The sequence below is a fragment of the Nelumbo nucifera genome, chromosome 1, assembly GCF_055504915.1.
Source record: "Nelumbo nucifera cultivar China Antique chromosome 1, China Antique-T2T, whole genome shotgun sequence".
Lineage (NCBI taxonomy): Eukaryota > Viridiplantae > Streptophyta > Magnoliopsida > Proteales > Nelumbonaceae > Nelumbo > Nelumbo nucifera.
The window spans coordinates 113,999,300-114,013,919 of NC_142649.1; the positions used below are offsets into that span (position 1 = coordinate 113,999,300).

Genomic DNA, 14,620 nt, shown 5'->3' on the forward strand with positions numbered 1-14,620 from the left:
CCCATTTCTATCATTAATGAAAATAATTCTCATTACTCACACTTTTTTTATAGGATATATATAATATTATAGAATATACCCAAAATTATCTACAAATTTCAACATTTTCTAGAATTTTATGTATTTTATTATTTAATAATAACATCATGTGTTGATCCATTTGGCATGGATAGTTGAACCACTAACCAACCACTTGGATGAAAAAACCATTTTTTTCTTTTTTGATTTATTTTAAATCATGTATTACATTTTTAGTATCAATAAAAGTAATTCTTATTTTCGCACATGGTAGTATTAAATGATGATGATGATGATGATAATCAACAACCAAATGACCTTACTAGTTAAACTGTTAACCTATTTAACTAGGAAAATTGACTATGATTAAGACATTAATTCACTATTTTTCTTTATATTTTAGTCATTTCTATCTTTACTAACAATAATTCTTATTTTTTCAAACATATTTTTATTTAATATGAAGAATATATAATATTATTGTATGTTCGAATTTTTTATAAAATTTATAAAAAAATCTATTTTTTATTTTTTATTATTTAATTTATGAGATAATAAAAATTACTTATTTACCAAGAGGAAATGCAATTCCAATATATTGTTTGAACATTGGTTTTTAATGTTGTGGTCAAATCAATTATATATATATATATATATGTTATTTATATTGCAGTTTTGTAAACTTTTCTTCTAATTATTTATTATTTAAAAAAAAATTAAATAAGATCATATCAAATTCATATATCCAACATCTTGAACGATTAAGATTCAGATTCTAATCAATATTTATGAGATCTAGTTGGATCTTTGGATCATATCATATTTGAATATACCTTGATTCAAATATGATATAATCTCTTTGCATCCCTACCAAACCACTTGCCTACGATAACCTAGCTAATTAAATTATTGAACCATTTGACATGGTTAGTCGGGTCATGTGTTAGACATTAATGCTCTTTATTTTTTGTCATAATTTTTATCTCATTTCTATCACTAATGAAAATAATTCTCATTAATCACACTTTTTATATGATGAATATATAATATTATAGAATGTATCCAAAATTATTGACAAATTTGTACATTTTTTAGAATTTTATGTATTTTATTATTTAATAATAACATCATGTATTGATCCATTTGACATGGATAGTTTAACCACTAACCCACCACTTGTATGGAAAAACCATTTTGCCTTTTTTGGTTAATTTTAAATCATGTATTTCATTTCGTCATCAATAAAAGTAATTCTTATTTTCACATTTATTTTATTTAATATGGTGAATATATAACAATAGATAGGAAGTTGGTTTAATTTCCCATTGGTATTAAGTTGTATATTTGATATCCATCGGTAGTAATAAAATCATATATATTTTATTATACTTATTTTTTAATATGAAAAATATATAATAATAGAAATGTGCCCATTTTTTTAAAACTTTCATTTTTTTCCTATATTTTTGTATTTTTTATATTTCTAAATTTGTATTATTTATTTATGACATCATGAAATTATCCATTTGACCCAAAGGGTTGAAGTACTTACCCACGACCTAGATGGAAAATATGATTTCATTTCTAGGTTTATTTTAAAAATATAAAATTTTATTCTATTAATAATTATTGTGTATGGATTTATTAGTGGAATTTAATAATGATAAATACAAGTATTTTTTATATTTCTAAATTTGTATTATTTATTTATGACATCATGAAATTATCCATTTGACCCAAATGGTTGAAGTACTTACCCACGACTTATATGAAAAATATGATTTTATTTATTTGTTTATTTTAAAAATATAAAATTTCATTCTATTAATAATTATTATGTGTGGATTTATCCGTGGAATTTAATGATGATAAACAAAAGTATAAAGGTTGGATTCAATGAAAGAGAATGTAATTTATTTAATGACTTAAATGTGATACTAAACAAGGAGTAATTGAATGTACTAAATGATATTCTTTTAATTACATTTTCTGCCCTTTCAGTGGAGATGAACTAAATTCAAGACGAGGGGTATTTTAGTAAAGAAAAATTCTATAAGCCAATACCTCCTCATTCGTACTTTTATAAGCAGTATTGATATCATATAGCTAAACGTAAGCCTTCCAATACTGTCATGCATACTGCTCTGTAATATAACTTCCATCTATCCAAAGAGAGGCAAAACAAACGTGGTGAAAGCTATCACAAACTATAATTTTTTTGATTGAGCTATGAGCCTTGGGCAAGGTCGCTGGCTGCTTAGTCTCCAAATGCACTAACAAATATGAATCTTCTCCTGCTTGCAAAGGCACTGATTGAGAAGCCAAGTCAAGAGGTTTCAAGTTTTTGGAACCAAAACCTATATTGTGAAGGTCGATTTCAGTGTTGGTTTTGACTTTGGTGGTTTTGGGGTTGATTCTAGGGTCTACCTGTGGAACTTGTTATTTCTTTGCTCTCTTCCTTAAAAAAAAGACAAGTCTTTTAAAAACTTTACTTGATAATATATAATTTAAAACTTATATTATCTTTATTGATTAAATTAAGTAATTTAATATGTAGATTATTATAATATAATGACATATGGTTCAAAATTTATCATTATAATTTAAATTTTGTAAATATTACCTTTTACATTATTTATTATACATATTCAAATATTATAACGAAAACAAATGATCAAATCACTTAAGTAATTCAATAGTAAAATGAGACCATGTCTTTTACAACCATGAGTGCTTGGATTCAAATCATTACATCCTTAAAAATATTTTGAGGTTTATTTCAAGGCAAATTTGATTCTAACGCTAGTTCATCGGGTCGGTTTAGGTAGAGTTAACCTCTACCTTGTAATAATAATAATAATAATAATAATAATAATAATAATAATAATAATAATAATAATAATAATAATAATAATAATAATAATAATAATAATAATAATAATAATAATAATAATAATAATAATAATAATAATAATAATCATCATCATCATAAAAATATTAATGAAATAATAATAAACTAATACAAAATTAAAAAATTCAGTTAATTTCAATTCCAACTCCCAATAAACAATATAGCAATAATCGGAATCCAATTATGATTCTAGACGGATTTTCGGAATAGGTGTATTTACCCTAATAGATGGCTTTGCTGAGACGCAAATGAGGCCAAAATGTTAGAATTTTAAAGTAACCTGTGGGAAACGTGGATAATGTTTTCTAGACGGATTGTCCCAAATCCATCCTATGCTTCCCACATTTGTTTTTTCTGGGTGCCTTTACCTCCCAAGGTCAAGATTTAAACTCGCTTGCATTTATAACGGACCGCCCAGGAAATTCATTAACTAATGAATTGGTTGATGAGAAGCTTGTAGGGAAGCAAATGGATCGGATCATGATCCAATTCTATTAGAGATCCGATTTTATTTGATCAAATTTGAATCACCCCTTCAGATTGGATCGGATAATGGGTTTCGATCAGAAATTGGATTGGATTCGAATTACCCTTATTTGATATGAGTTGATTCAATCTGATATATATTATATATTTATAAATATAAATATATAATATGTATATTATTTATTTATTTATAAATATATTTTATATTATATTTTTATAATTTGTTATATTAATTAATTTTGTATAAAAATGTATATATATGATGAAAATTAAAAAATATTTGTATTTTTTTGTTTTTATTTTATTTAAATTAGTATATTTTATTTTTATTTTAATAATTTATTAATTTTTAAAGAAAATAAGTTGGACCAGATCAGATCCGAAGATATGAATTACCAATAGGATTCGAATTCAAACCGAGTCTTATCAAATCCGATCGGATCTTTGGATTACATCAGATCTGACACAAACAGTGTCGAATCAGATTTGAATATACCTTGATTCGAATCCGATACATCCGTTTGTACACCTAAAAGCCTGCATCTCACACAATTTCTTGCGATCGCTGAATAAGCTAGTGGACCAACCATGGACCATGGCGGATGAAAATGTGTTGTTGACAAATGTTGTAAGAGTAAGGGTGCAATTTGGGCAGGTCCAATTCAAACCCTGCCTATCCAACCTATGCACGATTTGAATGGGCTGGGTAAGAAAATTTGGGCTTGAATGGGCTTGGGTTGACGCCTCCAGTAGCCCAAGCCTGACCCAAGTTTGATCCAACCTTAATTCATCCTAGAAATACATACATATGTATATTATATAAAAATATTATTTTTCTAATTATATTTATATGTTTGTTTGTATAATGTATGTATATGTATTTGTAAATGAAATTTATACATATTTTTAATCAGTTTTACAATTAAATTGGGCCATAAAATCTAATAAAACCCAGTAAAAGATGAATAATATTTTATTTCAAACCTGATAAATCCGCCCAAGCCCAACTAACCCAGACCGCCCCAGCCTGACCCAAACCCAGCTCGAATTGTGTTGAGTTAAAGCTCGCGTTGGGCCAGGATTAATAAACTTGAACTCAACCTCGGATTACGCCAAGCCCGACCCGAGATGTGCATCTTTAGGACTGAGCTGGTTGACCTTCAACCCGACCCAACTGGCCTGAGTTGCACTCCTACGCACGAGGACGAGGGGTCAATCAAGTACCAAGAATTGAAATCCGTTGAACATCTCCTTTCCGGCCCACCTGTAGAATTCATTCAACCATGGAGTAAGACTTTCCGTCAGTTTTCACCCCTTCCCTGAATCCCTGTCCACTCGATTCAGGAAAAATAAACAGAGCTTAGCTGTTTATAAGGCACAGAAACAATTAACTTTAATTTCCCACTCAAAACATTAATTGGATTTGGTCTTGCATGCAGTTTCTCTGTCACAGTTTCTTTTTGTCTTGGCAGTATTAAACAGAAACTTCGAGACAAAATTCAACCCCTATCTAATAGAGAGGGCTACGAAATGGAATTCCTTTCCGTTTGGATGAAGAAGAAATGAGTGGGGTATTTCGGTAATAACAGGAGCTTTCGGCCGCGAACTTCGTCGATCTCTTCTTCCTCGTCACCTTTTCCGTTCTGGCAGTACACCCGACCGTTAAACACCCAATATCGCTGTTTGTGCAGATGGAACCGGGAGATTTACGGTAAGAAACCATCATCTCATCGTCACCGTCCAAAACTGAACTCGGCGTCACCTGTCCGTCTCCGTCCTCGAGCTCCTTCACTCTCTCGATATGCGCGTATACGAAGTTCGACAACGGTAAGTACTCGCAGTCGAATCCATCGCAGTCCACGAGATACCGAACCTGAAATGGAAGGAGACAACATGCCGGAGCCGGAAAACAACTAGCGGTTTTCTAAAACAGCTGTCTTGTGTTGTTTTGTGTTACGCTTTGTTTAGTTTAATACCTTGCAAGCTAGAGAGCAGAACTGGAAAGGTTCTTGAAGGTTTCTGTCGCAGCTGTTGCAGAAGCTACCGGAGCCTTTGAAAGTGCGCGTTTGAGGTCTCTGGTTCAGGAAAACCACTTTCGCATTATTGGTGCTATAAGACTGCAGCAAAAAACAACTACTAAAAATCAAAACCTTTCTCAATACCCAGAAAAATTCCAAAGATAATTGAACGGGTTTCCACATAGAGAAAGTTCGTAGTGTTGTAAAAGTAAATCTCGAAAACCCGAAATTTCCCTCAACGCAAATCCTACTTTATTTGAATCATCGTCATTTCTATAATGAAACCAGAAAGCACAGAGTCGAGGCCAGAGCTTTTACCTGCACAAAACCGCAATCAAACAGTTTTTCCATATCGTCAAGCCTGATGACGTCGTGATATACATACCGACGGACCTAACCAAACCATCAATTCAGTTCAGAAATTAAAAGAAAAATCGCAGAGACATATCGAGTACTAAAAGAGTGGAGGCATTGGCACCTGAAGCAAGCGATGGGAGTTGTGAAGGTTGAGACAATGAGGACAGATGGTGATACAGCAATCCAAGCAAAATGTGTTCTTCTCGTTCTTCTTGGCATTCTCATGAACAACACATGGATCGAAGAACTTTTCAGATAAGAGAGAAAATATCCATGAAGGGTTCTGTTGCTTCATGTCTGCAGATTCTGCTGCACTGTGCAATCTCAAGAGAGATAATTGTGGAGAGAGATAGAGAGAATCTGATTCGGTTTAATTTATTTTGGAATTCAGTTTCCCTGGTTTTTTCGGCAACTCGTTTGTCCTTTTGTCTGCTGCGGTCGCGACATCCGCATCTGAACCCCAAGGAGTGCGTCCTTCAATAGGACTTACATGCAAACGTCAAATTAACCGTCAGATTGGAATCGAGGGAGATGAATGAACCTTTTGGTGGTTCTGTGAGATGTACCATCGGAGGATTAAAGACAATAAGTATTACATTAATCCAACAATAATAACCGTTAATCAAGAGATCGAGAATGCTGACGCTGAAGTCCAACATTAGCATCGAGGTCGATTTTCTCGAAAGACGAGACCAAGGATCTTTGAGCTGTCAAAAACGTTAGATCAGCATCACCAATACTGTGTGCAGTGTATTACGGAATACTTTTTTGGTAGTAGCGTATGCGTATTATGGATTAAGGTGAAACAACTTACAGCCTACAGGTACAGGGTGGGAGTTTTGGAGCTTGCTGCTTGGCCGGCCGGGTTAGCTCGAACCGAATTCAAAAGTTTGGGTCGGGTTGAAGTTCGGGTTATGGTTAGGTCGAAAAGTATTAATTTAATTTAACTTCTTATTTGTATAATAAACATTTATCTATACTAACAGAAGGGCAGCACGCACGTGTATTTAATGTGAAAATTTCTATAATTATGAAAGATAATTCTTTAAATAAAACCAAGAAAAAAGTCAAATTGTTTTACCATAGAAACCAAACCGTTTTGTTTGGCTGTCTGGAACATAAGCTTGTTTATAATCATTTCATGAATGTTGCCTTATATCTAAATAAATGAATACATTAGACAAATACAACACACAAGGCAATGACTCTTAATTGGCCTTTTTTCTTTTCTTTTTTTAAATGCAATAATTATACATGGGATTTCATGAGAAAGCTATGATCTCGAATATTAAAATTTGAAAAAAAAAAGTTTATAATTTTATCTTGTAAGTGTCTACTGGCTTGAGCCTAAGACATTGCCAGATCCATTCACAATCAAGAGGCACAGCCAAAGAGCCTTATGAAATCCAAGAATCATCTTGTTTTGCAAGAAAGAGAAGCTAGCAAGCCTTGTATTTGAAATTTTAGAGCATTTATCTATCTATATATAAAACAAAATGGTTAAGACATTTTCTCCTTTTTTCTCCTTTTTTGTTTTTTTATTCCATGTCATTTTTGAAACAACCAAATGGGATGCACTTTCCCAATAACCTAAATAATCTCTTCTCCTAAAATTTATCCTAAACTACCTCCCCCACTTTCTCCAAAATTATCTCTAATTCCTATTTATCTTCACAATTATCTCTAATTTAGTAGAGATTTTCTCTCCTAAATTATCTCTAATTCCTATTTATACTCTCCCCTACTTTTTATCTATATTTATCTAAAGAAAGTTTGGATTAAAAAAATTAAGAATTATTTAAATATTCTAACAAAATTATATACTACTTTAAAATGTTTATTAAAAACACAAAAAATAATTTTATATTTTTACAAAATATATCACAAAATTATGTACTAACAATTTAAATTATGTTTTTTTGGATTATCAATTTAAATGCTTTTCAAATATTTAATAATATGTAATAGCTTTAAATAAATAAAATTCAAATAACAAAAAAATTAAATATTTATAGAATATATAAATATTTAAATAACTAAATATTTATCATAACTATATTTTAAATAGTTAAAATAACAAAATTATCTAATAAATAATTTTATATTTTTACAAAATATATCATGAAATTATGTACTAACAATTTAAATTATGTTTTTGTGGATCATCAATTTAAATGTTTTTCAAATATTTAATAATATGTAATAGCTTTAAATAAATAAAATTCAAATAACAAAAAACTTTAAATATTTTATAGATGATTTAAATATCTGAATAGCTAGATATTAATCATAACTAGATTTTAAATAGTTAAAATAACAAAAATATGTAATAAATATAAAAATTTTCTTTATAGCAAAAAAATAATTATAACATAATATTGAAATTAATAATAATTTAATATATTACAAAATTAATAATGAAATTATGTAATAATAGTATAAATTATGATTTTATGGATACTTAAATTCCATAAATAACTAATATTTTAAAATTTAAATATTTTACATATTATTTAAGTATTTGAATAATTGGTTATTTTAAATAATAAAATATTTAATATAACTAGATTTTAAATAGTTAAGATAAAGAAATTATGTAATAAATTTAAAATTTTTTGAAAAGTAGAAAAACTATAACATAATATTGAAATCGATAATAATTTAATATTTTTACATAATGTTGTAAATAACTAATTTCACTTATATCAAGTAATAATTCGAGAAAATAACTTTCAAAAAAAATTATTAGTAATTTTAAACTCTTAATTCTTATTTATTATATAATTATATATACTAAAATTAATATTTATTGTATTTCAGTAATTATTTATTGTTTTTTGATAAATGTATTTGCAATGATTATGTATAAATTTATTTTGTTTTGTTATTTAATAGAAAACTTTCAATAATTATTGGAGATTTAACTACTGTTAGTGAAATTAGAGATTAAACTATTATTTTAGATTATACTATTTATTGACTAAGTTAATATATTTTTAGTACTTATTGTATTCTTTTCTTTTATCAATATATTATCAATAATTGTGTATTTTTGCTATAAATTTTCAATAATTATTGGAGATTAAACTATTGTTACTTATCAGAGATGGAACTATTAATTTAGTTGAAATTATGAGTGTTCATGAGTTGTTTCAGTTTGGTGATAGGCTATTTATCCAACCAAATTGACTTGGTCAGGTTGGGGAATTGGTCAGTTGAAACCGACTGACCTTTTGTGAAAATCGACCCACTCAAGTTGTATCGGTTTTGGTCGATTTTTTTGGTTTGGTCAATCGGTTCAAAAGATTTAAATTGAAAAATTAAATAAAATTTTAAAAAATAGTGCAATTATTAAAAAATAAATTTAAAAATTAGATTTATGATATAAAACATTTTAGACTAAGAAATATGGGAAACTTTCCACTTTTCCATATTAAAAATATAAAATATATATATATATATATATATATATATATATATATATATATATATATATATATATATATGGTTAAGTCATTCAATTTTGGTTGGTTTACAAATGGCCAAAGTGAAATTGATCCAACTTGGTCGAATTGGAAAATTTTTGAACCAAAGCCGACCTAAAATACTAGAAAATTGACCAACTCGGGTCGAATTGATCGGGTTGGTCAGTTTCATCAGTTTGATGAATAAACCTAACTAAAATTAATTATTGTTATTTTTGTATTATAAAAAAAGTAGTATATAAAATATGAGTAATTATTAATTATTTAAAAAGTTGAAAATATAAAACAATTGTATACTCTTATGTGATTCTATTAGGGTCATTTACTAGAACACATCTTATAGTTAACCTACCTTATAGTTTTCCTTTTATTAAAACATTCTATATATTTTACAATTTATTTACTTAATCAACCTTTCACTAAGGAGTGTTTGTTTTGCCATTAGGCCCATGATTTGTTATTCCAAAAATACCCTTAACATTTTTTTTGTACAGAAAACAAAATTAACCAAATATAGCCAATAAAGTGGTTGCCCGTGTCTTATAAAGGGTAAAAATGATATTTTTATTTTTATTTCTTTTGATTAAATTTATTTAAATGAACATTAGGGTCAACACTGTTATTTTCCACTGTCGGAAGATTGATTAAATCTATTGCAAATTATAAGTGGTGCTATAGTAAAATTTTAACTATAGGGTAGATTTTAGTAAATCGATAAAACTATAAGGGGTATTTTAGTAAATGACCATTTCTATTATTTAGTTTTCGCTTAATAAATCCCGTTCATCACACGGGTCCCCACTAGTTAGAAGAATGAAAGCACAAAAGCAATAACGGTCCCTTAGTTCCCCAAAGATCACGAACTAAAATTTGTGTTAGAAAATGAAAGAGAGAGAGAGAGAGAGGGTAGGTGGGTTTCTTTGGATTCTCGTTGTTCAATTAGATAGTACTAAGGTCCCGTTCGCTTTTCGATAAGTTACCTAAGTAAATATACTTATCCGAGTAAGTGTTTCCTAGGAAAAACTTACTTGGGTAAGTACATTTAGGGGTGGCAAATGGATGGGTTGGGTTGGGTGTGGGTCGAGTACCAACTCACCCATATTGACACACTAACCCATTTGCCACCCATGTCCGTGGGTCAAAGAGGGGTCACAACCCACTTTGACCCTAGCCCACCCTAACCCACCCATTTAACCCTCTAATTCAATTATTCAAATTAGACCCTTATTTTTTTTACCTTTTTCTCGATTCCAATTGTATAAAAGCATATGGCTATATATTTAAACTACAAAAATAAAAAAAACATAAATAATCAATTTTTAAATGAATATAAATGCATAAAAAAACACAATAAGTGGTAAAAAAATTATATTTCATGTGTAGAAAAAAACTTAGAAAATAAAAAATGAATAAAAATATAAAAGAGAAATTGTAAAAATATAAAAAATTAAATAACATGCCAAAATTTGCATTAAAGTATAAAAATTGTATGAAACACAAAAAACATACAAAAAATTTGTAGTAAAATGCCAAAAATTGTAAAAAATGCACAAATTTATACAAATTACTATAAAATATGAATGATAAAAAATTCAAAAAATATGTTTTTGAGAAAAAAAATCAAAAAATTCAGAATAACAAATAAAATAATAAAAACTCAAAATTTTATATATTTCAACTAAAAACAATAATCATAGGAAAAATGTGCAAAAAAATGATAACCAAAATTTATAGAAATTATATACCTTAGGTAAAAATAGAAAATACATAAAACACATAAAATGATAAAAAACAATAATTGTTTTTCAAAAAATATATGTTTTAGCCCAAGATTAGAATTAGAATAACAGAAAAATTGCAAAAAATAAAAAATAATTGTATAAAATATAAAAAAATGATAAAAAACCTCAAAACATTTGGCTACGGTGGTGCTTCTCGGATTAGCTGGTTTCGTCTCACTCGCCAGCGTCATCTATTCCTGATTGTTTGCCCTTGTTTCTCCTCCGTTCAATCATTAGTATCGTCTGCTATGTTCAGCCGCAAGCATCATCTCCTCTCTTCAATCTTTAGTCATTGATTCAAAGCTTAGGGTGAAGCTCTGTAACAGCTAGCTCTGAAACCTTAATCGTGGCAGTGACTTGAGAGAACCCTAAATGGCGGCAGCGAGAGTGACAACAAAAATTGTGGCAACGACTTGAGAGAGCCCTAAACAACGACAATGAGAAGGGAAGCAACGAGCGACTTGAGAGAGCCCTAAACGACGACGGCGAGAACAACGACAATGAAAATTATTGGTTGTTTTGAAGTTTAGCAACCCTAAACAGAGGAGAAAATAAAAAAACCCTGGCTGAAACAGAGGAGAAGAAGAAATGTCGATGTAGAAAAAAAAACGAGCGAAGAATAAATGGAGGGTCAATGGGTAACATTCCACCCAACCCCACCCTAACCCTTTTCCCCTTACCAATGGGTCGTGTGACTCATCTTGACCTGCCGTTAGAATGGGTGGGTATGGGTGGGTTGGGGTCAAAATTGCTGAAATGCAATTACCCATGCTCTTTTATTTCCCATGTAAATAAGGTAATGATCATTTTAGCCATAAAAATCTATCATTAAAATGGGCATTTTTGTCCATTCAAGTGTTGACAAATTTCCCCCAACTGAAAAAATTATTTATTCATCTAAGAGATGGGTACAAATAAACTTTTCATGGTCCCTACATAAATCTGAAAAAAGAACATGAGATTCTTGGTCAATGGGAATCAAAATCCCATTAACCAACTTTCCCCCTCTCAAAATCCAGAAAAGGAACACCCCTAAGAGTAAAAAAGACTAAATAAAGGAGGACAAAGAGAAAAAAATGAAATTAATGGAGACTAATTTGGAAAAACAAAATACACCATGGACGAAAAAGATGCTTCAACAGAGAGCTAAAACTCTCGCTTTTATATAAGGTACTAGCAAGGACCCGTGCGATGCACGGGAAAATCTGAAAGATTTAATAATTTTATTTTTCATTTAATGTTGTTTTATAAAAAATAACTATTGTTAATTGAATATGAACAAATATTTTTTAATAAATTTAGTTTTATTAATAATTTGTAGTAATTTTAATAACTTTTATTATTTTTATTATTTTTAAATAAAATTTTGATTAACTTTAAATAAATAAAAATAATTATAAAGCTAACATTTTATTAATTCCACCAATAATTAACAATTATATAGGAATGACAACGGGGTGGGTTCAGAGCAAGGCACCCCATCCCTTTTCCCTGCTCCATAGTCATGACACTTTACCCCATCCCCGCCCCGTCCCCAATGTCACGCGGGTTCAGGGCAAGGTAACCACTCCTCAATGTCGGGCGAGTTCAGGGGCAAGGCACCCCACTTCTCATCAAGGATGGAGAATCCTTGAATTTTCTTACCCTGTCCCCAGTATTGGGTGGGTTCAAGTTGAGGTGTAAATTGGGTTGTGCTGGGTTGGCACGACACGACCCACATGTGGCCCGCACAAAGTGCGAGTTGTGCCATGCTGGCCCATGAGATGTCTCGGGCCATGCCTCCCTCCTCTAAGATAATTTGGGGGGTCGATTTGGCACAACCCACGGCCCGAGCCCGCACGGGCCCTTATCGTGCCGTGGGTTGGGCTGGGCCTTGGGCCAGGCCATGCTGCACACCAAGCCAAGCTCAAGGCATGGCACCCGCTCCTTGTCCAAGGTTTTTAAAATTGAACCGGATAGGGAACTGTTCTGGGGTCAAACGGTTCGACTGTTCGGTCCGAACGGATGACCCGCTTTGACAAAAAAATTAGAAAAACAAAAAAAGGACAAAAACTGATATCTAGTTTGACGGTTCGACCGCCCAAGTCAGTAGTTCACTAACCAAATAAACAGTTTTGGAAAAAAAGCGGTTTTGAGGTGAAACGGTGTCCGGTTCCCAATTTTTTTGGTTTAACCATCTGGTTTGATCTAGTTTTGAAAATATTATCCCCGTCAACCCAATATTCAATTTGATGATAGAAATTATCAAAATGATATATTGAGTATCAACCACATGGTAAATTTCTATTATTGTTAATTGAAAGATTTAATAAATAAATTTCCATTTAGTCGGACCTCAACCCTCATCCCTGACCCCGACTTCGACCGGGGATTCCTATTAATCCTTGTCCTTTTCCCCGCCCTGCCAAAACAATCCCCATCCCCAACCCCATTGGGTTAGGGAAGTTAGGTCCCTGTCGGGGATGGGGAAATTGTCATCCCTAAAAGTGTGTTCTAATAAATGACCCTAATAGAAACACATAAGAGTATACAATTGTTTTATATTTTTAACTTTTTAAATAATTAATAATTATTCATATTTTATATACTACTTTTAATAAATTTTTTATAATAAAAAAAATAACAATAATTAATTTCAGTTAGGTTTATTTATCAAACTAATGAAACCAACCAACCCAATTAACTCGACCCGAGTTGGTCGATTTTCTATTATTTTAGGTTGGCTTTGGTTAAAAAATTTCCCAATTCAACCAAGTTGGATCAGTTCCACTTTAGCCATTTGTAAATTGACCAAAATCGAACAACCTAACCATGGATATATATTAATATTTTATATTTTAAATATAATTTTTAATATGAAAAAGTGGGAATTTTCCCATATTTCTTAGTCTAAAATGTTTTATATCATAAATCTAATTTTTAAATTTATTATTTAATAATTATACTGTAATTTTTAAAATTAAATAAAATTTTTAAGTTTAAATCTTTTGAACAGACGGGCCAAACCAAAAAATCAACCCAAACCAATACAACTTGAGTGTATCGGTTTTCACAAAAGGTTAGTCGGTTTCAACTAACCAACTCCCTAACCTGAGCAGGTTAAATAGGTTGACCAAATAGCCTACGAGGCTACGACCGCACTGAACCAACTCATGAACACTCATAATTTTAGCTAAATTAATAGTCTTATCTCTAATAAATAACAATAATTTAATCTCCAACAATTATTGAAAATTTATAGCAAAAATACACAATTATTGAATATACATATATATATATATATATGTATATATATAATGAAAACTACAATAAGTACTAAAAATATATTAACTTAGTCAATAAATAGTATAATCTCAAATAATAGTTTAATCTCTACTAAATATTAATCAATAACTTATAACATAAACACAATAAATACAACAAGTAGAATAAATTAAATTTAAAAATTTCAAAAATAGTAATTTAATCTCCAATTATTATTGAAAATTTTTTATTAAATAACTAAACAAAATAAATTTATACATACTTATTGAAAATACATTTATCACAAAAGACAATAAATAT

General features: G+C 29.9%; 1 protein-coding gene across 3 annotated transcripts; it reads right to left on the reverse strand.

The window, feature by feature from the left end:
- Positions 1-4,802: 4,802 nt before the first annotated feature.
- LOC104588170 (protein RGF1 INDUCIBLE TRANSCRIPTION FACTOR 1-like) lies at positions 4,803-6,257 on the reverse strand. Of its 3 annotated transcripts, none has more exons than XM_010245998.3 (4): positions 5,912-6,250; positions 5,752-5,826; positions 5,392-5,490; positions 4,803-5,288 (listed from the first exon to the last, which is right to left on the reverse strand). In XM_010245998.3, exons 1-4 carry the CDS (start codon positions 6,083-6,085, stop codon positions 4,926-4,928), a joined length of 711 nt encoding a protein of 236 aa, XP_010244300.1. In that variant the 5' UTR covers positions 6,086-6,250; the 3' UTR covers positions 4,803-4,925. The 3 variants fall into 3 exon arrangements, with proteins under 3 accessions (XP_010244300.1, XP_010244299.1, XP_010244301.1); XM_010245997.3 differs by having other exon boundaries at positions 5,392-5,532; positions 5,912-6,223; XM_010245999.3 differs by lacking the exon at positions 5,752-5,826 and having other exon boundaries at positions 5,392-5,532; positions 5,912-6,257.
- Between the last annotated feature and the right edge of the window lie 8,363 nt (positions 6,258-14,620).